Source organism: Vipera berus, assembly GCF_964194415.1.
Source record: "Vipera berus genome assembly, chromosome: 1".
Lineage (NCBI taxonomy): Eukaryota > Metazoa > Chordata > Lepidosauria > Squamata > Viperidae > Vipera > Vipera berus.
The window spans coordinates 72,578,815-72,605,760 of NC_138202.1; the positions used below are offsets into that span (position 1 = coordinate 72,578,815).

General features: G+C 41.9%; 2 protein-coding genes across 3 annotated transcripts in view; one reads left to right on the forward strand and one right to left on the reverse strand.

The window, feature by feature from the left end:
* The first annotated feature begins 1,805 nt into the window (after positions 1-1,805).
* Positions 1,806-4,768, forward strand: CCDC177 (coiled-coil domain containing 177). Its single transcript, XM_081326618.1, has one exon. The coding sequence runs from the start codon at positions 1,879-1,881 to the stop codon at positions 3,928-3,930; it is 2,052 nt and encodes a 683-aa protein (XP_081182744.1). The 5' UTR covers positions 1,806-1,878; the 3' UTR covers positions 3,931-4,768.
* A 571-nt stretch (positions 4,769-5,339) lies between these two features.
* The window catches only part of PLEKHD1 (pleckstrin homology and coiled-coil domain containing D1), a 60,407-nt gene continuing 38,800 nt past the window's right edge, over positions 5,340-26,946 (reverse strand). The window contains exons 13-14 of one of the 2 annotated variants that reach the window (XR_014027160.1): positions 26,148-26,587; positions 5,340-5,642 (exon numbers count right to left, since the gene is read on the reverse strand). Coding sequence is in view for 1 of the 2 variants with exons in the window: in XM_081333264.1 (XP_081189390.1) it covers positions 26,433-26,587 (155 nt within the window). In the remaining variant the exon portion in view is untranslated. Of the gene's footprint in view, positions 5,643-22,563; positions 26,588-26,946 lie in introns of those variants that run through there. The other variant, XM_081333264.1, reaches the window with a different exon arrangement.

A 26,946-nucleotide genomic window follows, 5' to 3' on the forward strand; every position in this document is an offset into this window, starting at 1 on the left:
ACACAGTTCAGGTTTACAACAGTAGTAAACCAACAGCAGAGCAAAAACAGTAATAGTAGAGATCAGTGAATTCAGAGAGAGAGAGAAGCTATGTTCCTAGCTTCCTCTTATGGCCATGAGAACACTTACACACCCATTGGCCAATTAAAACTTAAAGACATAGCATTATGGTTAATATATTTTCAACCCAACATTGTAGGCTAACACCATGTGCCTAACACACAGTGGCAAGTTTTTGACCTGCAAAAACCCCTTTAAATCCCACTCATCCGAAGGGGCCTTAGGCAACCTATTTGTTCCCATCTGCAGTACAGAGAAATGCCATTAATTTGTCCTAAGGAAAGGATTATTGAGAAGGAGAAAAAAAGGTGCCAGAGACCAATTTTCATTTCTGTATTTTGAGGAAGGGAATGCACCAGCAAAACCAAGGATGGGTGAACCTTGGGAAGAGGTATCATTTGCCGGAGATGCCATCCATCCCCTCCGCTCAACTAAAAATGCCAGACCTCTCCGAGCTTAGCGTCTCAGTATCCACACCCTCCTTTCCCCTCCTTCCTCCCGCACCTTCTCCTCCCTGGCCCCACGGTGTCGCGGGAAGCAGCAGATCAGGGGGCTTGTTGCTGTTCGGTCCCCCCCCCCCCACCCTCCTCGCCTTTTCTCCTCCCCTGGAAGACCAACCACTCGTCTTTTCTCCTCCCCTGGAAGACCAACCACAATGTGAAGACATTGTCAGCGGGAGGGGCTGCGAGGTAAGCCGCCAGACGGAGGTGGGTCTCCCGGGCTGAGATGGGACGGCGCTGACCTCCGCCAGCTTCCAGCCTGGGATGGGCTGGTTGGAATGCTTGGGACCGAGGAACCAAACCCCCAGCAAACGGCGACCTTCCATGGGGCTGCAGGAGAGACACTGCGCGGGGTTTGCCGGACGCCATGCAGAAGCCGCTACCGCCGCGGCTGTTGCCACAGGATACCTGAACTGACCCTCCAAAATTGCAGCCTGCTCCCTGACGGATCTGCCGGCTTCCTCCAACTCTCGCCCCCAGCCCCGGGAGGACGAAGGCAATAAACCCCCGCGACAGAAAGAGGTGAGTGAACTACACACCGGGGAGAACTCCTGTTTGAAGCAGGTTTCCCGGGACCGCAGGGGTGGGTAAGCGAGGGAAACCTCGGGGAAGCTCTCTTTTCAGTACCGAAGGCTGTCAAACGATACAACCCCGGGTTCCCTTCATCAGATCGGGGCGTTTCTGGGGGCCACGGATTTCCCGCATCGCCGATTGGCCAGGGAGAGGCTGCGGCTCCCAGATCGGGGGAGCTGTAGCGAGTGGCTCTGGGCGGACCCAGAATTAGGGGGAAAGGTAGCACGTCGGAATCGGGAAGGTGTTCGGGGTCCCTGATGCCGTTTCCGCCCAGCCGCCCCGCTAGAACTTAAATCTTCAATCTGCAAAACAACAATTATTAGGGGAGGGGGGGGGCAGAGAGAGAGAGAAAGAGAGAAGAAAGGTGGGGTTCTTTCCCCGCCCCCAACTCGGGTGCATATGATGGGGAGGCGGGCTTAGCACTTCCGACGCAGCCAATCACGACGCCCAGGACAGTGAATGGCAAAGGATGGGAGGGGGGGGGGAAAGCTGAAATTTGCAACCTGCTCAGCCCCTTAGGATTTATTAAGAGCTTCTTCCACTTTTCGCCACCGCTGCAGCAACCCTCCCGGCAGAGCTGGTTTCCTTTGCGGCGACGCTTCTCTCGCCTACGGCGGGCATGGAGAGGCAGAGCACAACGGGGATTTGTTTCTTTATTTATTTTGCAGAAAACCCCCGCTTGATTTCTTTCGCCTGTCCTTTGTGACTGTCTACTTTTCTTGCAGATTCTGGAGGGAGCCAGACAATGGTGGATCCGGTAGCGGATCCTGGCAAGGAAGCATGCCCCGATCCTGGGAGTGCCGCGGGGGGGGAAGAGGCTGCGGCAGCCGCGGCAGCCGCTACCTCCGCCACGGCCGAGGCTGCAGTTCAGCCCCCCGCATCCCCTCCGGCAGCGGCGCCTCCTCCTCCTCCTCCTCCTCCTCCTCCTCCTCCTCCTCCAGTCGGAGACCCGGAGAAAACACGCGAAGAGTCGCCGATGCTGCACCTGGATCTGTACAACTTCGACTGCCCGGAAGCCCAAGGCAGCCGCTACGTGCTCACCAGTCCCCGCTCCCTTGAAGCCTGCGCTCGATGTGCCGTCAAGCCGGTGGAGCTGCTGGCCCGGCCGCTCAACGAGCTGATCAAGGAGGCTCCCGGCAGGTCTATGCGCGTCGCCTCCGGCCTCTATGAGGCCTACGAGATGGATCGGCAGAGGAAGCTGCAGCAGTGCCGGCAGGAAAGGGAGAGGATAATCCGAGAGGAGAAGCGGAGGCTTTTCACGCCTGCACTGACCGGAAGCCTGCCTTCCTCCCCGGCTTCCAGGACGGCCTTCAAAAGCACTCTGCCCGATGGGAGCTGCCCTCCGGCTGGCAAGCCCAAAGCGGCTGGAGGGCCTCCACTTCCTCCCCTGAGCGGCCCCAAGACCAAGAAGAGCCACTCCCTGGATTCCCTGCACAAGAGGAGAGAGGGCTTCTCCACCAAGACCTCCTCTGACTCTGGGGCCTCTTCTTCTTACAGCGGAGACAGTGGCAGGGACAAATGGCCCCAGGGCCTGCCTAGGACTAAGAACGTGGCCACCATGACCTCCCTGGTGGGTCGCAGCTTCAGCTTGAGTGACCTGAGCCACTCCCAAGAAACCACCCAGAAAGTGGAGAGGATTGTCAGGGAAGTGAAGCAGAAGAAGGGCTTCAAGGAGGTGTCTGAGAGGGACCGAAAAATTGCCGCCCTGATGATAGCGAGGCGCCAAGAGGAGAGCCTGTGGAAGGAGCAGCAGTACAGCGCCCACCTCCAGTGGGATGTGCAGAGGAAGGTGGCAGAGCGGAGGAGGGAGCAGGAGGAGCAGGAAAAGCAGCGGGCTTTGCTGCAGGGCCACCGGATGTGGGAATCCCGGCTGGAGAAGCGACGTGGCCGGCTGACCCATACTTGGGAAGAGGCTGCCCAGGTGAAGCAAAGACAGACCTTGATGGGCGACGAGAAGCGGCGGGAACATGTGGAGAAGCAGGAGTGCGTGAAGAAGGAGAAGCTGGAGAAGGCTGCTCTGGAGGACAAGAAGAGGAAAAGCCACCGAGAGCACAACCTGAAAGCTCAGGAAGAAAGCAAGAAAGAAGCCCAGGTGCGAGAGGTGCAGCTGCTGCAAGAAAAGGTCACCTTGGCAGCCCAGAAGAAGCTTATCAAGGAACAGCTGATTCAGAAGAAGAAGCTGCTCAATCAAGCTGACAGGCAGAAACACGAGGCCATTCTCAAGGGACTGGCTAAGCAGGAGACCCAAGAGAGGGCAGTGCTGAGGGCCGCCGTGGAAGGGAACCTGAGCAAAGCTCAAGAGAACTACGAGCATCTCATTGAGAAAAGGAACCAGGAACTGAGAGAGAGAGCCAAACGGGAAGACCTGCAGAGCCAGAGGGCCAAGCTGTCAGCAGAGCGCCAAGACCAGGAACAGAAGGAGCACTTAAGAGCCTTAGCTCAAGCTTCAGAGAGGAAGCTCCAACACGCTACTCAGGTGGCCGAGGAAGTTGTCCAGCAGAAAGCTCGAAAGGTGGGGCAGAATCGGCTGGAGAAGGAGAAGGTGCAGAAAGTAAACAAGAGGAAAGTCGAGGAGTGTGAAGATATCCGCCGGAGGGAGATCCTGTTGTCTATTGAGAAAAAGCTGGAGCGAAGTGAACAGATTTGTAAGGAGAAAAAAAATGTCTTGGAAAATGCAAGGTCTGTGGCTCGGGCATCATTCCACGTGAGGGAAAAAGTCCGGGAAGAGATGCACATCCGTACCTTTGACAAGATGGCCTTTGAGGCACAACTACAGGCCAGCCTCGTTAAAAAATGAATTGTCTTTTTTTTATTTGGGATTCAGTGGGGATTTCTGTTTTGCTGCCTGTTGTCAGAATTGGGAGATATTTTTTTTAAACTTTATTATTTTATGGAGCACAGAAATTTGGGCATATGCTTCATAGACCTTTTTCAAATGCTCTTGTTATACTTATTCAAAAAAATTTGCAACTATCTATACAAAGAAAATATGCATCCCTTCCTCTGTTGACTAAAATACTGTTTCCATGGAATAAAATCAATATATGTATGTTTTATATAAGAATTCTTTCCCCTCCTCAAGGGCCATTTCAGTTCCTTCAAATTCTAATGAAGTATTATCATATTGATATATCTGAGTCTTAATTTGAATGTCACTCTGCAGTGGAACTTTTGGTCTCTTATATGTGTCCATATTTGAAAAGAGTTTATTTATCTGGTGCACTTTATTTATCCTTGCTGTTGGAAACTCTAGGCCTTGTAACTTTTAAATAACAAAACTGAAATTCTGATTCAGGACATGAAAGCATGTGGAAAAAACCTGTTCCAATAAAATTGCAAATGTGTAGAAAGTGTCATTTATACAGTCCCTTTCATTAACTATTATTTATGTATTAATCCATTTAATATGGCTGTCCATCTCTCCAAAGAAACTCTAGGTAACAAAGGGGGAAAAACCCCAAGGTTTTCTATTAAAACCAAATGATAACAAAATAAGTGAAGGTCCAATTAAATTTCCATAATTACCAATCACATGGACTAATGCCCAAGCTCCATAATTAACATCCTGGCTTCAATAGCTGGGGGAAGACCCAGGTCTTCAAGATCTACTTTTCACAAAATTCACAATGGAAAGAGTAAGCCTTATATATATTATTATCAGCAGTGATGTATGCCAATAATTATCCCAAACTTATTGGGTCAGTTTGAAAACATTATCTTGTTGCATACAAATGTGCTCCAAGTATAGTGTACTTGGATAATAAAAGAACACTCATTTTTGGATAGAAAATAAGTATAACACTGCAGGGAAAGGTCTATGAAAATCCTATAGATTATTAATATAAATTCATCAGCTCAACACTGTATAATTGATGCACCTGTACGACAAGGATGTCTCAGTTAATGCTAATAACAAAATATAGTAACATGTCTTGGAATTGGTATGTTTTGTAGCATTCCTGCTCAACAGGCAAGCACAATTTATTAATTGTGGAATATTCTTAATGATGTCTAACCCCATGAAAACTCTTCTATGCAGAAATAAATCACAATTATTCTCTGCTTAGCTGTTAAAATCAGAACATCTCACTATGCAAGTGGTATCTTGTAAGTCTGTGGTTCAGAAGATGTCTGTGGAGATTCTCAGTCATCCAGGACGTAGTTATCCCAAAGATGCCTTTTTTTTTGCAAGGCAACTGGACTTTCTTGAAGATGTCTCACTTCTCATCCAAAAAGCTTCTTCAGCTCTGACTGGATGGTGGGGAATGTGTTCAGAAGATGTTTGCTTTAAAAGCTCCAGGGCAGGCCCCATTTTTAAATAAGGCAATGATTTAGGCATCAGATGCTGGAAGCGAGATGAGAATGAACCAGCACTGAAGTATTGGACAGGGCTGGTTGGGTTATCTGGAAACAAAATGCTGCTTTCCTGCTGCCAGCATGAAAGTAATCTCCAGCTGCCAGTTCCATTGGCGTCTGTATATGGATATGGGAGAATAAAACGATCTTGTCCTGGATTTAAAGATAAGCATCATAGTATGGTATTAAAAATGACTATTATGAAACGGATAATATTGCAAGCAAAATTCCTTTAAAAGTTGACAGATGTATCAAAAACCTCTACTCTTCCGCCCTTCTAAGCAAACGGAATTTTCTGGATCATGAGGCTATACCGTGAAACTTTATATGCCAGATACACCTTTTGTAAAAAAAAAGGAGGCTTCTTGAATGGTATCTTTGAAATAATTTTACTGTGTTGCTTAAAGGGTATGATAGTCATGAAATGGCATTTGATAGTATTCACACAAAATGTGGGGGTTTCAGAATGTGTAAATTTGCAATTTTGCTGAGTGCATTCAAAATATTAATGATGGCAAAAGGCAGATTTAGCTAGAGTAGCTTATATCCTATGACAATATCTTGAAGACCATCAAACAACATTTGCTTATTCCAGGTAATTGGGAAGGACTCGTTAGATGGTTCAAAATTCCAAATCCAGTCTAAATATCTGGCTGATTGGTCAATGAGCCATAATGGATAAGGTTTGTTGGTTTTAAATTCCTAAACCTGGACCCAAAGTGAATATTACCTGCTGGAAACTACTCTGATGCAGGAACAAATTATTAAGCAATCAAAAATGAATCATGTAAACCAGGGTCCCCAACTCCCAGTCCAAGGACAGGTACCGGGGCCTGGCATGCCAGCAACTGGGCCGCACAAACAAGCAAAGCCCCATTTGTGGGATGCAGGCAGCACACCAAACCATGCAATCTCCAGTCCGTTGAAAAATCTTTCTCCATGGAACCGGTCCCTGGTGCCCAAAAAGTTGGGGAACTCTGATATCAACTACATTGACTAACATAACTTTAATTCAATTTGATTTAATTCAATTTAAATGTTAAGTCAAATTTACATTTAATTGAAGAGTGGTCCTTAAGTATGCCATTAAAGACCAAGATAAGCTTTATACTTTCACAGCTGTGAAAGTTGGACCATAAGAAAGGGTGAGTGCCAAAGAATTGAGGCCTTTGTACTATGGTGCCGGAGAAGACTCCTGCGAGTCCCTTGGACTGCAAGATGATCAAACTGATCAGTCCTAGAGGAGATCAACCCTGACTGCTCTTTAGAAGGCCAGATCCTGAAGTTGAAACTCAAATACTTTGGCCACCTAATGAGAAGGAAGGACTCACTGGAGAAGAGCCTAATGCTGGGAAAGATTGAGGGCAATAGAAGAAGGGGATGACAGAGAATGAGGTGGCTGGATGGAGTCACTGAAGCAGTAGGCGTGAGCTTAAATGGACTCCAGAAGATGGTAGAGGACAGGAAGGCCTGGAGGAACATTGTCCATGGGGTCGCGATGGGTCGGACACAACTTTGCAGCTAACAACAACAAGCCTTATACTGCAAAAGGAAGTGTTTCTTAGAACATGAACACTCTAGCTGGTCAGAATATTGCAAGTTCATGGGGATGCATTCTTATGGTATATATGTATAGTATAAATAAAATCTGCTGGGGCACTTGAAGTCAGACAATTGTAGAGGTTTCTATTTCAACCTCCTCTTCCCCAGATACTTTGACCTCATTTTCCAAAATACCTAGTCAGTGTGAGAAACACACTATAGTTGAGAATTATGAGAGATGAAGTCTTACATACCCAGAGGGCACCAGGCTACAAAAATGCATTATTTTATAGAAGAAATTCTGTTACAGGTCGGCAAAATTTCATTCACAACTCTGCATCCATGGAAAGAATTTGTGGGCTTCCCTTATGTGCTGTTTCATCTACCTACAACTAAAACTCATATGTGTGTTTGATATTTTACTTTTGGGACCTCCACCCCCCAAGAGAGCCTTGGTGGAGCAGTGGGCTAATGCCTCCCTAAGTAACACCAGCTGCCTGCAATTAGTGCAGGTTCGCATCCCACCAGGCTCAAGGTTGACTCAGCCTTCCATCCTTCCGAGGTAGGTAAAATGAGGACCCAGATTGTTGGGGGCAATTAAGCTGACTTTGTAATAATGCCGCTTGGGGTGTGTGTGAAAGCCCTAACAAGCAGGCATATACATAGAATGAAGGCTACTGCTAAGCTTGTAAGCCGCCCTGAGTCTTCGGAGAAGGGCGGGATATAAATGGAATTAAAATAAAATAAATAAAAATAAATGTGGTTGCCCTTGAACCTGCAGTCTTTAGAAAGGCAGTCAAGACCTGGCTCTTTTCCCAGGTTGTGGGGTCTGGAGGAATGAAGTCCCAGATGGTTGAGCAGCAATATATTTTAATCTGGTCACCATGTTACAGTTTACTCTATTAGTTGTCTTTTAATGGATTAATATATATATATATATGGCCTAGGTTGGGTTTATGGTGATTTCACATTGAAACTAAATGGATTTTATCTTTTTGTTTTGTTTTTTATTGGTTTCCTTTACTACTTTGAGTTTAGGACCATTTAGTGCCTATTTTAGTGTTATGTACCATGTTTTATCAACTGTTCCCCCCTCCCTCCGAATGGCATTGATGCTGGCAGCATGTAAAATGATTACTAAATTAATCATCCTAGCTGATGTAACCTCCCCCACAGAGACTTATAAACAGGGCATCCAGATTATTTCTATTCTCTTGTTTTGCCATCTGCTTTGTGAAGCTCTGCAGGACAGTGAAAGTGTAAAGATATACAATATTGAGGCTTTTCAAGACCTTCTTTATTCCTTGTTAATTTTCCTCTTTTCCTACCTACCATCCAAAGTCATTTTGTTTGAGATGAATAGCCACATTAAACAAAAATCCATATTTTAGGAATATTGTTTAACATCACATTTACATCTTTAACTATTACTGTTCTTTCCAAAATTATATTAACTTACATGAATATAATATGAAACCCAAACCAATCTAATAAGAACCACTTAAAGTTAAAGAGCTCCCAAATTTCTTACAAGGCCAGGACAAAATATCTGATATTCAATTTTTTTTGACACACACACACACACACATTACACACAAGCACACACTAGTTTTTATCCTGCAGTATGAAAAGCAATAATATGCTACACAAGACCATTACGTGATATATCCATCCTTTGGCTTCTCTTCTGAAACTAACAATGATTAGTTCTAATAAATAATGATGTACAACACCCAGAGTCACTTGTTGTGATGGGCAGTTATCAAATAAATCAAAAAGAAATAAATATAAGTAATTATCTGAAAGGCTATATTTATTTATTTATTAAAAAGATACCTATAACTGTCTGGTCGGTCCTGATGGGTTTGTTCTCCTATGTTGTGCCATACATTTATGAACAAAACAACGACAACAAAACAACTACTTCATAAACACATAGCACAACATAGGAGAGCAAACGCATCAGGAAAAGGTTCAGCAGACCATCAGCATTTGAAAGACAAAGGCCACTCTTTTGAAGACAGCAAAGTCCACATTCTGGACAGAGAGAACTGCTGGTTTGAAAGAGGGGTCAAAGAGGCCATCTATGTCAAAATTGAACAGCCCTCTCTCAACAGAGTGGGGCGGATACAACATCATCTACAGTATCTCCAGTCTATAACACAGTCTTTTCAGCAGTTCCAAGAAGGCTCCACACCCATTTGCACTACTCTGGTGACCCTGACGACACAGATAAGCCTCCAAGTGGCCTCAACGATTTGCTAAAAGAATGCAAATGACCAGCTGTCTGCAAGGAGTATAAATCCTGCCATTCACCACAATCCAGTCAGAGCTGAAGAAGCTTCTTGGATAAGAAGCGAAATGTCTTCCAAGAAAAACAAGCAAGTTCAGTTGTCTTTTGAAAAAGCATCTTTGGGACATCTATGAATGATGTTGTTTTATTTGTTTAATTTTGAATTTTGTGTATCTTTATAGAGCATTTTCATATACTTTGTGCATACATTCATTACCACAGCAGCAGCAAATATCCTTTGTGATTGATACCTCTGCAATTGCAGAGAAAGGAAATATAACAAACTCAATATAGTACAGTAACTCTTCAAGCATTCATTGTCCTGTGTAGCTGCACAAAGCAGGTGGTGAAATGAGTATGAAAATAATCTGGATGCTCCATTTAGAAGTCTCTTGGGGGGAGGCAACAAACATCAATTAGAATGTTTAATTCATTTATTATTTTATATTCTGTCAGCATTAAAGCCATGTTGGAGGAAGAGTTTATACAAAATTGATACTTAATATGAAAGTATGGCTTGGTGCTATAAGGTCCTTCAGATGTTGATGATCTCTAATTCCCAGGATCCCTCATTATAAGAAGCTTCCAAAGGACCACGAGTCCTTTCCACCTCCTGCATCTTGCTGGTACTTGCAACAACAGTTAATGTTATGTAATTTTTGTTTAGATCAGAAGATCAATTTAATAAAAGTAAGTAAAAAATGTGTCTCATTATGCTTGCTAGAGTATGAATGCATTGCACTGCAATAGGCATTCTATCATGCTTTCTTTGGTGCAATAAGGACGTTATTGAGCGCGCGTGCGCACACACACACACACAATCTCATTTTGATAAACAGGACATGCTGATTCAAAGAAGACACTGGAAGTTTCATTTCCCATCTAGGAAGCTTCTGTGGCTGCCACATGTTATTAGAAAGATAAAGCACAGGTAAATTCTAAACAAGAAAGGAAAAAAGATGTGAAATAAAATGTGAATATTATCTTTAGCTGGATGAAATATAGGTTATAATGTGCTTCCAAGGGAAGAGAATATACGTAGTTCAGATCTGGACTGAAGAGTCCTTGGTAGTCTCTGAGTTTGGTTGTTTGCTTGCAGATGTTTCATCATCCAACCAGGTAATGTTAGGAGTTCAAGTGAATATGATATTCACTGCTATTCTTAAGGATGCACAGTGTTTCATGGGCCAACTGGTTTTCCCATATCCTCAAAATTAAAACAACCTGTTTAGATTTTAAATAAGGCAGACTGTCACCAAAAGATATAATGACAAAACCAGTAAGATTTTGAGAGTATCAGGTAAGTGTTTTTGGGTGGGTAGGAAACTTTCTTTGACTAAAGATATGACTAAAGATACATAAAACATTACTTCATTTGCAGCTTAGTTATACTGTAAAGCAAAACTTCTCTGACAGATAATACAGATCCAACATAAGAGAATATCTGGGTTGAACTGTGATATCCTTGGTGTTCTCTCAAACTTGGTAGTTTGCTTCCAGATATAAGCATCATGATGAGCACTGATGATTTCACCTAGTCAGGTAATGTAACGTTTGCAAACCAACAACCAAGCTTAGGGAACACCAACTACTCTACAGATATTAGAATCTTGCACTATCACACATTGAGAGGCTAATGTTCTGATAGGGAGCTTGGTGGGCTAATTATGCCCTTTGTTCCTGTTGGAAGAAAAGTCTTCATCATAGTTTCATCCAAGCCGGGGATAAACAACATGGCGACTGCTTTGGGAAGAGGGTTACAGTTTATTGCAGAGGAAAGCCAGACAGGAAGATGGATCCAGAAAAAAGGACTGAGCACATGTGGGTAGTGGGTTTTTATACCCCCTGGACTCTATTGTTTGGAGTTATTTCTAGTTCCTGTTTGGGGCTATTTCCTGTGTGTCCTGAGTCTAGGTGTGCCTTTCTAGGAATCTTGCTGGTTGTATGTCCCAGCCCCTGCCTCCCTGGGGCTGGAGTATGTAGAAGATGTTAAGTCTTCTGCTACCTAAGCTCCTGGCTCCAACCTTCTTGATGGCTCACGTTTGCATGTCTATAGAACTGGTTTTCTGCATAGGGGGAAGGAGACCTGAGACTATTAAGAAAACTGAACATGCTTTCCTGGTTCTTCAATTTCTTTTTAGGAAATACATTTTTCTGCCCTTTTTAATATTTCCTTCTCTGGGGAGCTGACTTCCCTCATTCCCATAAATCAGGGATTGTACCAGTCTTACTTCTTACAAACCCCTGCTTATAACCAGTAGCACGAGTGTGTGATATGTCCTCAAATGGCAATAGGAAAAGAAATACATCTTGCTCAAACAGAAGTAAACATGCTGCCCTCACACTTAAGGTCCATTCTGGAGAAGTTGGGTAGGGAAAGGGATGAACCAAGAGCAAATGCTGCTCTTTTGTCCTGCTTGAATTTATTGTCCCTTGGGGTCCCACAAAGGCTTCTGAGAGCAGCTGTTCTGCACTTCTTTCAAATAGTCTGGCATGGTAATAAAGAAGAACAGATGGTGCCGCTGCCTGGGCCCGGAGCATCAGTGAGAATAGCCTTCCCCCCATCTAGAGATCTCTAGATGCACGGGCTTGTAAATGCCATCAGGCTAGGCTGGGAGTTGTGATCTATAATATGATTGGATGAGGCTTAGTTGTCCATGTGAACGTAAACATTAGGTTGTACAGACCATGGTTAATCTTGTGCCTTAGCATTGTGAGTGACCGAGAACACTGTGGCTAGTTTAAATAGAGTGGTTAAAACAAACAAAAGTTTGGAAACAATGTGTGGATGCAGAACATGTACTGTGCAACATATTGCCCTGTGCTTTTCTTCTATTCCTCTCCTTTGGAAAAAGCCACTCTGTACCCTACAAATAAATAGCTATTTTTTTATCCAGAAGTAAATTACATTGCTATTTGGTTTCAGCAGGATATACTTCCAGTCATGCACTTATTTATGTAATAAATCAAATGCATAGGCCTCCCAACTCAGTGATTCTGGGTAGTACACAAGATAAAAACAGACATGCAACGCAAACAGAAAAAAAATGATAAACCAGAGATTACAATATCAACACATGAAGCTTTCCTGCTTAGCTTTTCAAAAGCTTGATGCCTTTATGGTAAGGCTGTTGGCATTGTTGCTATAGTAACCTAAGATTTATCCCTTTGATCCAAATGTATTCATCCAATTCTTTTTAGCTCTGCCCCTCCCAATTGTCTTGCACTGTGTTGTTAATCAAATTCCCTCTAGCACAAAAACCCTCATTGGTTGTTCAATTTTTGATCTTTTACTGCTATTTAATGTTTCCTTACAGAAAAACAGGTAACCTTTTCCTTATAATTTAGATGTGAAAATATGACATATACAAAAGCTGTTGGTTTGTACAGACCAGAATATTTTAAAAAAATCATTAACAAAACCTCAGGCAGTTCATGGAAATCTTCCTTGGAATAATAAGGATCTTGCCCTTAGCTTAACTGGGGAGCTTTGTCTTTGAAATTTATTCTCTAGTACTGCTGTGCCATCTAACACAGCTAATTTTTCTATTTTCACTTACTGATATAAAATGTTGAAATATCACTTCCCTGTAAGCTGTCCTTAAACAATGGGAAACCAGAACATGATTTACTTTTTTATAAAAAGACAAAAAATATCCAAACTAAAAGAAAAAAAGTAATATTCTTTATGTCTGCAGGTGTTCAGCTGCAACATTTTAATTTAAATTATATATTTTTCCATTAGACTTCATAACTAACCTATCAATATGATAGCTATGCATGTTTATGTTACAAACATTGTGTCAATGCTACCAATGAAGATGCAGCCATTTTCTCTTTAACCTGTATCTTACTTTTAGAATTAAAATTAGATGATGCTGGGGGGGGCAGGGCGGGGAAGAATGTGTATGGGGATTAGTTAGACATAACAACATCGCAGTAGAGTATTCTTCAAGGTTGTTTGAAATAAGAGATGATAAGGAATGGCGGGTTAGGTTTGCATTTTAAAATAATTGGAGAATGTGATCTTTGACTGTCAATAGGAGGAGGGAATTGTGCTTTGATACTATGTGTTCAGGGGAGGGGAATTCAGATTTTGGCTTCTACCATGTATGTGCCAATGCCATGTTATTTGAATAAAGAATTTTTAATGTAAACAATGCCTCAAAGTTCTTTGAAGAGTAACATCTGCTGGAACCATGACAAACTGATGCAGAAAAAGAGAAGGTTAATAAGTTTCATTGTCAAGTTCAAACTGATGATGGACTGAGTATGCAAGCAAGATATGTTGCTTGTGATTGTAGACTGGAAAGCCAAAGTTGAAAATTGTAAGGAGAAATTGTAGTTGGACTATATGGCCTAGGAAATAGAAATGCAACAGAAAAATTACTTATAAGTTTACCACCCCAATTTTTATTTCATTGTTATCACTATCTTAACCAAAACTATGTATACATGAACATCATCAGATTGAATACACAGAAATCAATTTGATGTAAAAAGGAGAATAAGTTTTGGACTGTTGCTTTAAGATTAAATTGCAAATTGATAATGTAAAAATAATTGTTTCGAAGGAAATCACCATTAGAATCCCAAGGAAAAGAAAAGTATATGCTTTCCTGACATATATATTTTTTAAAAAAAGAAAAGGATTCCATTTTGTTGGGATAAATTGGAAGAGATGCTCTTCACATACCAAGAAAGAAGATCTAGACTGAATTCCATGGAAAAAGTGAAGGAGCAGCTGCACAAGATTTGGATCCATCAACCTCTTAAAATAAAAAGAAAAATGGAATATAAATACTTAACATAGAACATTAATAGAGCCAGCACCAAATTAAATCATTAGGCCAACAACTATCTATGTTGACTGATCAGGAAGTGGAAATAGAATTGAATAAAACAAAGACATTTTGAATTTGCCAATAAACCAGAAAGATGGTTGGCATATACCAGTGATGGTGAACCTTTTAGAGACCGAGTGCCCAAACTGCAACCCAAAAACCACTTATTTATTGCAAAGTGCCAGGGGCACATCAGCATTATGGTGCCCTCGGGGGGGGGGGGGCAGGGAGGCACCTCTGAGTGCCACCTCTGGCATGGAAAAACCAGGGGTGCAAAAATGGGCCACCGTGCTGCAAGACGCTGATACAAGGCACTGTACCACGTAAGAACAGGGCAGGGCTAGTGAGTATCACGCAGGCACTAGCCCCACCACATTTTCAGCTCGTGCATGCTCGCGGCCCCATGCATGCACGCACACACACATGTAAAATGCTTCCCCCCTCCCTTTTCTTCCAGTCCGCCAATCGACAATGGTTGGTGACCTCTGCTCTACCATCTCTACTCAAGCTTGTTAGTTGGCCGCTTTGCCTTCTTTGTGCTGGGCGGGGCTCCGGGCGACGGTGGTGACATGATGGACCTGCTGCTGGTGGTGGCGGCACGCATGCCAACAGAGAGGGCTCAGAGTGCTGCCTCTGGCATGTGTGCCATAGATTTGCCACCACTGGCATATACAGTAAGAAAAGAAAGAGAAAAGATGATATTGGTAAAATCCAGGAGGGCAAGAAAATGTTGATACATGTTGTTGTTGTTGTTGTTGTTGTTAGCTGCGAAGTTGTGTCCGACCCATCGCGACCGCATGGACAACGTTCCTCCAGGCCTTCTTGTCCTCTACCATCTTCTGGAGTCCATTTAAGCTCTCGCCTACTGCTTCAGTGACTCCATCCAGCCACCTCATTCACTGTGGTCCCCTTCTTCTATTGCCCTCAATCTTTCCCAGCATTAGGCTCTTCTCCAGTGAGTCCTTCCTTCTCATTAGGTGGCCAAAGTATTTGAGTTTCAACTTCAGGATCTGGCCTTCTAAAGAGCAGACAGGGTTGATCTCCTCTAGGACTGACCGGTTTGATTGTCTTGCAGTCCAAGGGACTCACAGGAGTCTTCTCCAGCACCATAGTTCAAAGGCTTCAATTCTTTGGCACTCAGCCTTTCTTATGGTCCAACTTTCACTGCCATACATCGCAACTGGGAAGACCATAGCCTTGACTATACGCACTTTTGTTGACAGGTTGATGTCTCTGCTTTTTAGTGTGCTGTCTAGATTTGCCATGGCTTTCCTCCCGAGGAGCAAGCGTCTTTTAATTTCTTGGCTACAGTCCCCATCTGCAGTGATCTTGGAGCCCAGGAAAATAAAATCTGTCACTACCTCCATTTCTTCCCCATCTATTTGCCAGGAATTGAGAGGGCCGGATGCCATGATCTTGGTTTTCTTAATGTTTAGTTTCAACCCAACTTTTGCACTCTCCTTCTTCACCCGCAACAAGAGGCTCTTTAGTTCCTCTTCACTTTCTGCCATTAGAGTGGTATCATCTGCATATCTTAGGTTGTTGATATTTCTTCTGGCAATCTTAATTCCAACTTTTGATTCATCTAGCCCTGCCTTTCTCATGATGTGCTCTGCATATAAGTTAAATAGGCAGGGTGACAGTATACAGCCTTGCTGGACTCCTTTCCCAATTTTGAACCAATCAGTGGTTCCATGTCCAGTTCTCACTGTTGCTTCTTGGCCCACATATAGGTTTCTCAAGAGACAAATAAAATGGTCTGATACTCCCATCTCTTTAAGAACTTGCCACAGTTTGTTGTGATCTACACAATCAAAGGCTTTAGCATAGTCAATGAAGCAGAAGTAGGTGTTTTTCTGGAACTCCCTAGCTTTCTCCATGATCCAGTGTATGTTGGCAATTTGATCCCTAGTTCCTCTGCCTCTTCAAAATCCTGCCTGTACTTCTGGAAGTTCCTGATCCACATACTGCTGGAGTCTAGCTTGTAGGATTTTAAGCATAAATTTACTAGCATGTGAAATGAGTGCAATGGTGTGATAGTCTGAACATTCATTGGCACTGCCTTTCTTTGGAATTGGAATGTAAACTGATCTTTTACAATCCTGTGGCCACTGTTGAGTTTTCCAAATTTGCTGGCAAATTGAGTGTAGCACTTTTACTGCATCGTCTTTTAAGATTTTGAATAGCTCAGCTGGAATATTGTCACCTCCACTAGCCTTGTTGTTGCTCAGCTTTTCTAAGGCCCACTTCACTTCACATTCTAGGATGTCTGGCTCGAGGTCAGTGACCACCTCATTGTGGTTATCATGGACGTTAAGCTCGTTGTTGTATAGTTCTTCTGTGTAATTTTGCCACCTCTTCTTAATCTCTTCTGCCTCTGTTAGGTCCCTGCCATTTTGGTCCTTTATCATGCCCATTTTTGCATGAAACGTTCCCTTCATCTCTCCAATTTTCTTGAAGAGATCCCTGGTCCTCCCTATTCTATTGTTTTCTTCTATTTCTTTGCACTGTTTATTTAAGAAGGCATTCTTATCTCTTCTAGCTATTCTCTGGAATTCTGCATTCAATTGGGCGTATCTTTCTTTTTCTCCCTTGCCTTTCGTTTCCCTCCTTTCCTCAGCTATTTGCAAAGCTTCCTCAGACAGCCATTTTGCTTTCTTGCATTTCTTTTTCTTTGGGAGGGTTTTGGTTGTTACCTGTTCTACAATGTTGCGAACCTCTGACCATAGTTCTTCAGGCACTCTGTCTATCAGATCTAATTCCTTAAATCTATTTGTCACCTCTACTGTATACTCAACCGGGATATGATTTAATTCATACCTGAGTGGCCTAGTGCTTTTCCCTACTTTCTTCAGTTTAAGCCTAAACTTTGCAATGAGAAGCTCATGGTCTGAGCCACAGTCAGCTCCTGGTCTTGTTTTTACTGACTGTATAGAGCTTCTCCATCTTTGGCTGCAGAGCATATAGTTAATCTGATTTCTGTGTTGACCGTCTGGTGATGTCCATGTGTAGAGCTGTCTCTTGGTTTGTTGGAAAAGAGTGTTTGCTATGACCATCGTATTCTCTTGACAAAATTCTATCAGCCTGTGCCCTGCTTCATTTTGTACTCCAAGGCCAAACTTGCCTGTTATTCCGGTTATCTTTTGGCTTCCTACTTTAGCATTCCAATCCCCATGATGATAAGGAGATCATTTTTTGGTGTTAGTTCTATAAGGTGCTGTAGGGCTTCATAGAATCGGTCAATTTCATCCTCTTCAGCACTGGTGGTTGGGGCATAGACTTGGACTACTGTGATATTGAATGGTTTGCCTTGGATTCGAACTGAAATCATTCTGTCATTTTGAGGATTGTATCCCAGTATTGCTTTTCCTACTCTTTTATTGACTATGAAGGCTACTCCATTTCTTCTGAGGGATTCTTGTCCGCAGTAGTATACCTGATGGTCATCTGAATTAAATTCACCCATTCCTGTCCATTTTAGTTCGCTGATACCTAAGATGTCGATGTTCAGTCTTGTCATCTCTTGTTTGACCACGTCCAGCTTTCCTTGATTCATGGATCTTACATTCCAGGTTCCTATGGAGAACAAATCTTTACATCATCGGACTTTCCTTTCACCACCAGACACATCCACAGCTGAGCATCCTTTTGGCTTTGGCCCAGTCACTTCATTCTTTCTGGCCCTACTAGTACTAGCCCTCTGCTCTTCCCCAGTAGCATATTGGACGCCTTCCGACCTGAGGGGCTCATCTTCCAGCGTCATATTGTTTTGCCTTTTGGTACTGTCCATAGGGTTTTCATGGCAAAGATAGTGGAGTGGGTTGCCATTTCCTTCTCCAGTGGATCATGTTTTGTCAGAACTCTCGGCTATGACCTGTCCGTCTTGGGTGGACCTGCACGGCATAGCTCATAGCTTCACTGAATTATGCAAGCCCCTTCGCCACGACAAGGCAGTAATCCATGAAGGGGTAATTGATACATAATGACCCTTAAAAGTTCATTCTACAATTTCTATTCAAATTTCTAAAGAAAAAAAGATATGGATCTACAAAAAAAAAGATGAATATCCTTTAAAGTAACAACTATCAATGCTTTCACAGGGGAAAAAAACAACTTATGAATGATCCAGTAACTAGTTTCAAAATATCAGATGCCATTAAAAAGATGAAAATAGGCAAGACCCCAGGCCCAGATGGACTTTCAATATTATAAATGCTTTCAAGACCAACTGCTAAAACCATTGAAAGAGGTAATAAATTCTATACAGGTAGTTCTCAACTTACATCCACAATTGAGTCCGAAATTTCTGTTGCTAAGTGAAACATTTGTTCAGTGAGTTTTACCCCCATGTTACAACTTTTCTTGTCACAGTTGTCAGGTGACTCACTGCAGTTGGTAAATTAGTAACATGGCTGTTAAGTGAATCTGGCTTTTGTTAAGGGAGTTTTGCCTCATTTTACGACCTTTCTTGTCATAGCTGTTAAGTGAATTACTGCAGTTGTTTGTAACACAGTTGTTACATGCATATGGCTTCACCAGTAAGTTTGCTTGTCAGAGGGTCGCAAAAGGTGATCCCACGACCCCTGGATTCTGCAACCGTCATAAATATGAATCAGTTGCCAAGCATCTGAATTTTGTTCATGTGACCATGGAGATGCTGCAAAGGTCGTAAGTATGAAAAATGGTCATAAGCCACTTTTTTTCAGGGACGTAGCTTTGAACTGTTGTAAGTCAAGGACTACAGGGATCTAAAATGCCTCAATCATGAAGGGAAACTAATGTTGGCCGGCTTCCAAAGAAAGGTTAAGATGGTTCATAGATAAAGAACTGTAAAGTGGTTTCCTAAATAAATAATTATTATAAACTTTTAATGACAATATTAGGGAAGAGATTGAAGAAAATTGTAAAGAAATCAATTAGATTATATCATTGGTACAAAGAGGTGAAAAAACCTCAATTATTCCAGGTCTGAGGCTAACTATGGAACGGATCACGAAGTACGCATCTGCAAGTTCCAAGTCAAGCTAAAGCAGCCAATCAGTTTCCACAATATGATCTTGAACACATTGTCTGTGAGATGGCCTCACGAGACCGATGGTTCGTTGAGGTGCTTCCAAGAAAAAAGGCAGCACATAGGGATGCAATCAGATGAAGCTTTATTTAAAGATAGAGTAAAGAGAAAGAGTTTCCTGGCATGGAGGCATCCATGCCTGGATTGAGCTCGTGGATCATTCCCAGAGGGAGCTTGAACAAGAAGGCAACAAGAGAGCAACAAGAGAAAGAGCAGCCCCTGAGCAGAGGTTTTTATGGGGGTCCTCAGCCCCTCCCTTACCAATGAGAGTGAGGGGGCTGGAGGGCCATTAACTCTCTCCAATGGGGCTGCAGGGGCCGAAGACCCCTGACCCATCAGTGGGAGCAAAGATGCCTCTTTGCTCCCATCTGATGACCTTTTTGGGGAACTGCCATGGCTGGCACATAAACATCTAACATTGTCACCATTTTTTAGACAAATATCAGGAATTGTTATGAAATCTTGAACCTCATTCGTAAGCAACCAGAGGAACTGTTGAATGAAATAAAAACAGTTAAGGATGAATGTGAAAAAAACCTGCTGAAGACTAAGAAACAGAAGAAATTGAACAGGGTATCAGAACAGAGAAGATAAGAGAAACCAAGGCTTAGAAAGACAAAGATCTCAGGAAGGATATTAACAACAAATTTCAGAGAACTGTTAGAAGAAACAAGAAACAGTATTTTAATAATATCTGTAAAGAAATAAAAAATGGGAACAGACTCAGAGAAACAAAGTAAGTCTTCCAAAGATCTCCAAACTCAGACGAATGCTCCAACTTTAAAGTGGTATGCTAAAGGATACCAATAGAGAGATAGTAACTTATTTAAAGAAGATCAAATGAAGATAAAAGGAATATATTGAAATTCTGTATAACAGAGGTGTCAGCATGCAAGATACCTTAAAAGATATACCATATTAGATACAGAAGATGAAGTTAGATCAATATTCCGAGCATCACCATTGTGGAAGTTACAGGAACTGATGGAATATCTACAGAAATATGGTAAGCAATAGAATAAAAATCAGAAATAAGACTTGATTTTTTCCTCCTGTTTAGGCTACCTAGTCAGATGATTTAGAAAGATACTTTCATCAATTCACAATTACATGGGGAATTTTTTGGAGAAGACACCTCTCTTTCACCATCCCCTCTCCCCCATCATTCATTTTCCCATTTACGGCTGTCTGTCAAGTGTAATGGGATTAATTATCTGCAGCTCTGTTTTCTATATAACTCTTTTTGTTTTTCTTGGTCTTGAACAGATTTTTGTAAGAGTCTCATCTGTCACAGTGCCTTTCCTTTCATTCTTGATCTGAGTTGGGGGGGGGAAATCAAATCTAAAGTTTATTTCACCTTTGAGCTACATTAAATTAGCAAAATTCTTCCTCAGTTCTTACAGTTATGTGCCTAAATCCGTCCACCAGTGAATCAAATCCCAGTAGAGATAGTTTTCCTTCACAGTTCTCAAAAGATATTTTGAATTTTCCTGTCCTGCTTTGTTCCTCCTGCCCATTGTGCCTCTTTACTTTTCCATTTGAAGCTGTGCACAGTACAGTCTCTCCCTGTGGCAGGAACACAGCCAAGGTACTTGAGCAAGCACAATAGAGCAGGGCGTCATGACTGTTAATTTTGTTCAGCCTTGAATCCTGGTCCTCATGGCAGCTTCATTTCTTTTCCAATAATTCTTCTGTAACAGTGACTGAGGGAGCCAGGTGGTTCTTCATGCCCTAAAATCCTGCTTCTAATATTAATGCAGTGTGTTTACATAACCAACGGTTTGGAGGTTGCTGAACCTCAAGTCCCACCAGCCCCAGCCAGCATTGTCCACAAGGGATTCTAGCATAGTATTTCAGTAAGAATTGGAAAGCCGGGGGTTACTTATTTGAGATTTAGAAGAAAAGCAGTGAAAGCTTTTTTCCTTGTTGTATGGAGTCATGAATCTTTTCTAGTTCAGAGACTTTTGCTATACTGGGCTTGAGGGGTTGTGATCTCAGAATACATGAATAAATGAGGTTCTCTTATCAGACTTAGTGAGTCAGATAATTAGGTACTTCTTATTCATGGCTGGGTTCACATATTATGCTAAGCCAAACCCAAGCCACATTATGTGTGATTAGCACACATGTGGGAACCCAATTAGTATTATCTTGCTCTCAACAGGTTTCCCATCTTGCTTTGTTCCACTATCCCAAACTCTTAAAGGAAGAAGCTCTAATTGAACTTGGCTTTTGTAAATTCAAAGCATCACTTTTGCTAGGTGGCAGTATAAGTAGTGTATTCCCTATAACTGAGGACTGATTGGAGTCAATGTGAAATGGAGACTCAACACGGTTACATGGTTTCTCATTATTGAAGATCATCCGAAAAGGGTGCAGAAAGATGCTTAACCCACAACTCCCATACTTAATATATGTATCTCTGATATCAGGATGCTAATAGGACAATGGTTGAAAACGTTGGGAAGCGTAATTTATTATATTTTCAAAACCAATACTTTGACTTTAGTTTTTCCAAAGAGTAATGCATTGCCATGTTTGACGTGTTATCTTGCAATCAAAATTCAATGGAGTGTATAAATACCCTGTGCCAATATGTTCATCAAAATAATGGCATATTATCAGACTTTCAGTTTGTCTATTACAGACACACCTTTAGGAAACAATCATTGATGGAAATACTGAACGAGAAAAAAATAATTCACAATATTTGGTTTCTCTTTAGATCATATACATCTTTTTTTCCTTTTTACAATGCGATGTTTGAAAAAATAACCGCAAATTGAGAGGCAATAGCAAACTGATGTTGACTAATTTTGTGAAAATTAAGTGTGTAGAAGAAGAGAAATGGTGGGCTATTTACTCGTACCAATTGGAGATTCATTCTAGTTCTTGACATTACTGTTAGATTATTTGGTTATGTAACTGGCACAGATTTAATCTCTTATAGAGAGGTACTCAGGGCATAGCTATGCCGGTTCTCCCGATGCAGTATTAGTTACATAATGCTGCATTGGGAGAACCTACATAACTATGCCTTGAGTACATCTCTGTTAAATTGATATTAAACAATTCCATGTTACTCTTTATTTAAAACTGCAATGGAGTTGTCAATTTCTTTCAGCCACAAATGTTAAGAATGGAAAATGCCGCAACTCAGCTCTCTCTCTCTCTCTCTCTCTCTCTCTCTCTCTCTCTCTCTCTCTCTCTCTCTCTCTCTCTCTCTCTCTCTCTCTCTCTCTCTCTCTCTCTCTCTCTGTGTGTGTGTGTGTGTGTTTGTGTGTGTGTATAATATATATATAAGAAAATTAAATGCGAGGAAAATCTCCCAAATGATCATAGTGCTGTTCATATTTTACAGGCCAACTCCAATCATAATTCATCATCCATTTGGTACGGTGTTATCAGCGGGTTTTCTCACATGTTTCACCTCCTTATAAAGTAATCTATTCCACCTTCCACTGATTAGTTCTGTAATCTATTTGGGAATTCCAGGGTTTAGCTGAAATGTCCAGGTATGTACCGTGGGGATTCTAGAACTATATTTCTGTTTGATTGTGTGTGTGTGGTCACATAAGAAAGTCTTGATACGATTATCACATACAATTGGAGGGGCAATGGAGTTCAGTATTAGATGCAAAATAATGCCAGACAGACAGGTTTTTGTTTTGTTTTGTTTCACATCCACCATTGTATTCTTTGTCATAAGCAATTATTTTGAGCCTCATCACTACATTTCACAGAGCATTGGCTTACAAAAAGTGCTATTTCTGAGCATTTCATCAAAGCATTTGCAAATCATAAAGGAGGTCAAAACTACAGTAACGTAAGAGGGAGGTGGGGGGAGAAGTGTTGAAAGACACCCAAGCTTATCTAAATATGCCAAATCATGGTTTGATAATCAGTCTAAATGAGTCTTTTAACTGAGGTGTTCAGATGAAATGCTAAATTCTGCAGGGACTTTAGCACAGAGAAAGGCAACTGCAAGGCTGAAAACACTATACACATTTCGTTGAGTGCACTACAACTTCACAATTCCTTGCTCATCCTATTTGATGGCTCACCAACAGTCCTCTCTTAGGATGACAGAAGCCTTTACTATTATTATTTTTTTGGTCATCCTTAAAGAAGCTTCAGCCTGTCAATAGCAATAGTAGCATTGCTCAGCTGCCAGAAGAAATATACTTATCTGCCTTCCTGGTACAGACACCTAAATCATTTTATAAAATATAATATTATATAATGCCAGCTACACCCGTAAAAATATCTTTAGTAACCTACTGGATAGATCTAAGATGAAAGCAAAAGAAAAGCACTTCCTCTACTGACTTCTTGTCCATTAACGATGACATTATTTGTTTTTGATGGGAAAGAAAAGCTTGTTATTAATTAGTTAACAGCTAGAATCTATGCATTATTATTTGGTTCCACTAGAGGGAGCAAATGTTCCTTGGTTACATTTGACTTGCTTTCCTCTGTGTTTCTATGCTATCTACTAACAGAAATTCTGGGAAACTTCAGTATCCTTGTCTTTTTTTCACAGGATTCTCTGTCCTTACACCTAGTTAGGTTTCTTCTGTTTGAAAAAAAAGGCTAATGGAAAGTGGGAGATCCTTTTAAGGGAATGCCCTTTATTACATCAAATGAAGGGAATATCTATCCAGGTTTTAAAAGGTAAAGGTAAAGTTTCCCCCGCACATGCGCGCTAGTCGTTTCCGACTCTAGGGGCCGGTGCTCATCTCCGTTTCAAAGCCGAAGAGCCAGCGCTTCTCCGAGGACGTCTCCGTGGTCATGTGGCCGGCATGACTAGACGCCAAAGGCGCACGGAACACTGTTACCTTCCCACCGTAGTGGTCCCTATTTTTCTACTTGCATTTTTACGTGCTTTCGAACTGCTAGGTTGGCAGAAGCTGGGACGAGTAACAGGCGCTCACTCTGCTACGCAGCGCTCGGGATTTGACCCACCAAACTGCCGACCATCTTATCGACAAGCTCAGCGTCCTAACCCACTGAGCCACCACGTCCCTTTTGTCAATAACAGCCCCCAACTGTTACTGTTTAAAATACTTCTAGGGGCCTGACTAGGATCAGAATCACCATGGGCAGATAAAGAAGCAGCTTAGTTCCTCACTCACTGAAAAAAAAATTTCTAGGTCACAGATGCTGTGAATCTGGAAGGGCTGAAAAGAAAAATCCATAAAAAGAAGGTGCATAAATAAGTCTGTTAGGCTGCTCTAGATTTCTCTCTTAGTATCCCTCTCTTTGCAAATGCCAAAATGGAGATTAATCTTAAATTCTTTACTGTATTTTATTCCAGGTTCAGCTGTCACAAGTTGCTCTAGTTAAGATGAAGTACCATTGGGTACTTAGAATGTTTAGAATATAAGCCAGAGCTGGAAACAGACAGATTACTCAGTCTTTAACTGATCTGTTGAAATGTATTGCACAAACCAAGACTACATTATATTTTGGAACTACTGTATTTAACATAATAGTATAACTGTGTAGCTTTCCCTGAACTGCTTTTTGGAAACCAGGGTGAAACTTTTTTATTTCATGCCTAAACTCTAGCTGCTACTCCCTCTGGGCCTTTCCTTCATTACACACAAACAAACAAACTGCTGAACTCAGATCACACACTGGTTGTTAAATTGATCTGTTGACAACAGCAAATTGAAGTAGCCACTAATCATTCTTTATGTTAGCCTAAAACCTGGATAAAAAGGGATGTGGTGGCTCAGTGGGTTAGGATGCTGAGCTTGTTGATCAGAAGGTCGGCAGTTTGGCAGGTCAAATCCCGAGTGCCGCGTAGCAGAGTGAGCGCCTGTTACTTGTCCCAGCTTCTGCCAACCTAGCAGTTCAAAAGCATGTAAAAATGCAAGTAGAAAAATAGGGACCACTACGGTGGGAAGGTAACAGCGTTCCGTGCGCCTTTGGCGTCTAGTCATGCCGGCCACATGACCACGGAGACGTCCTCGGACAAGCGCTGGCTCTTCGGCTTTGAAACGGAGATGAGCACTGGCCCCTAGAGTCGGAAACGACTAGCACGCATGTGCGGGGGGACCTTTACCTTTACTTTACATTGACAAAAGAAACTGGGATACCAGCAGAAATGGTTGTTCCCCATTTAATCAAGACAGCCCTAATTTTTCTCCAAATGTCCATCTGCCAACAGATCAGTAGATAATTTTCTTACCTGGAAGTAGCACAACTAGCTGTGTGGGAGTGGGAATATTATTAACCTGCTTTTCTCCTGTTCTGCTCTGTTTTCCACTCTACTCTCCATTCTCAAATCAAATCACCTCAGAAGCTCCGCTACACCACATCATCTTTTGTTGACATTGCTCTTGCTGCTGAACTTTCCAAGAAATATCTAGGATGGTCCTTAGGGATTATGCTATGAAACATGTCTGAGAATCAGGAGGTTCACAAGCATCTAAGCAACCCAGAAACAAACATGTTCTCTCCATGTGAAGGGAAGAAATAAAGGTGATTTCCTGGAGTTGACAGCTACCAGATTGTAGCAGATGCTATGCAAGTATTAGAAAAGAGGTCTCCAAATGCAAATATGGGGTATTCTCTACTTGTGATGTGCATTATATTTGCCAATAGATACCATAAAGAGATAAATCATTAATTCTTACAGACAATTTTCTGCCATAGAAATTTTCTGTTACACAGAGGGAATGGGGAGCATAGCATAATATGTTAGAAGCATGATGATTTAGCCACCAAATTATAGTGAATACAGAAAACTGTTCAGTAATCGGCTTTCTGAGAGTTTGGAGAACTGCCTGCACATAAAGCAAAAAGAATTTTAACCATCATTGGCCTCCAATGAGAAATTTGAAAAAAGCAAATTGTAGTATCTTTCCCTTTATAGATTATTTACTCCTTGGGCTTATCACCTGATGTACTTGTTTCATGTACTGTAGGTATTTCTCCCTGGTATTAAAGGACTGTCTGGATCCTGATAAAGGAAATTGAGAGGAAAGCAGAGTCAGTTAATATGACAGGAATGGACAGCCAAGGAGTTACAGCAAACTACATGGAACCGTCTTATTGTTCCATTCACTTCCTCACAACATTCTACTGCTATCATACTTCTGCATTCTAGACAAATCAATTTGGCTTTTGCTGAATGAAATGACAAGCTGAATCTAGAACTCCCCTGACAATAGGGTGGGCGAGGTTCATTTTTTGTTGACTGAGGAAGAAACCTGATGCGACTCCATGATTTGATAGATGGTTTCCCGGAAGTGATGGTCCTGGCTTAGCTTCTTGGCAGCTTGCTTCAGCTCTTCTATGTTTTCTGCTTCTGAGTACATGAATGTTTGTGATTGCCGCACTGAAAACAAGAACGGTATGTAACACTAGGAAACTTTACTTATTTGAAATCCTAACAATGGCAAAAGAAAGACTTGTGGCATCAAGATGCATTCATCTTTCCTCTTATTTATGTTTTGTGGTTGATGGACATTTTGCACTATGGAAAACAGTGGGGTAGGTTGCGAAAATCAGGCCTGGGAATTAGAAGAGGCCAGTATTGTGGGAATAAGGGGTAAAATGGGTGTTATCAAACAGTTTAAGTATGTATTCAATAGGGAAATAAGATGGCAGTCAACAAAAACACTGATTAATATACATAATGGAACTATCACAATATACCAAGTGTGCCTTTCGCAATTAGATATCCTTTAGATGTGT

Coding starts and splice junctions, on each gene's coding strand:
- CCDC177 (XM_081326618.1), top strand. CDS start 1,879: ATGGTGGATCCGGTAGCGGATCCTGGCAAGGAAGCATGCCCCGATCCT.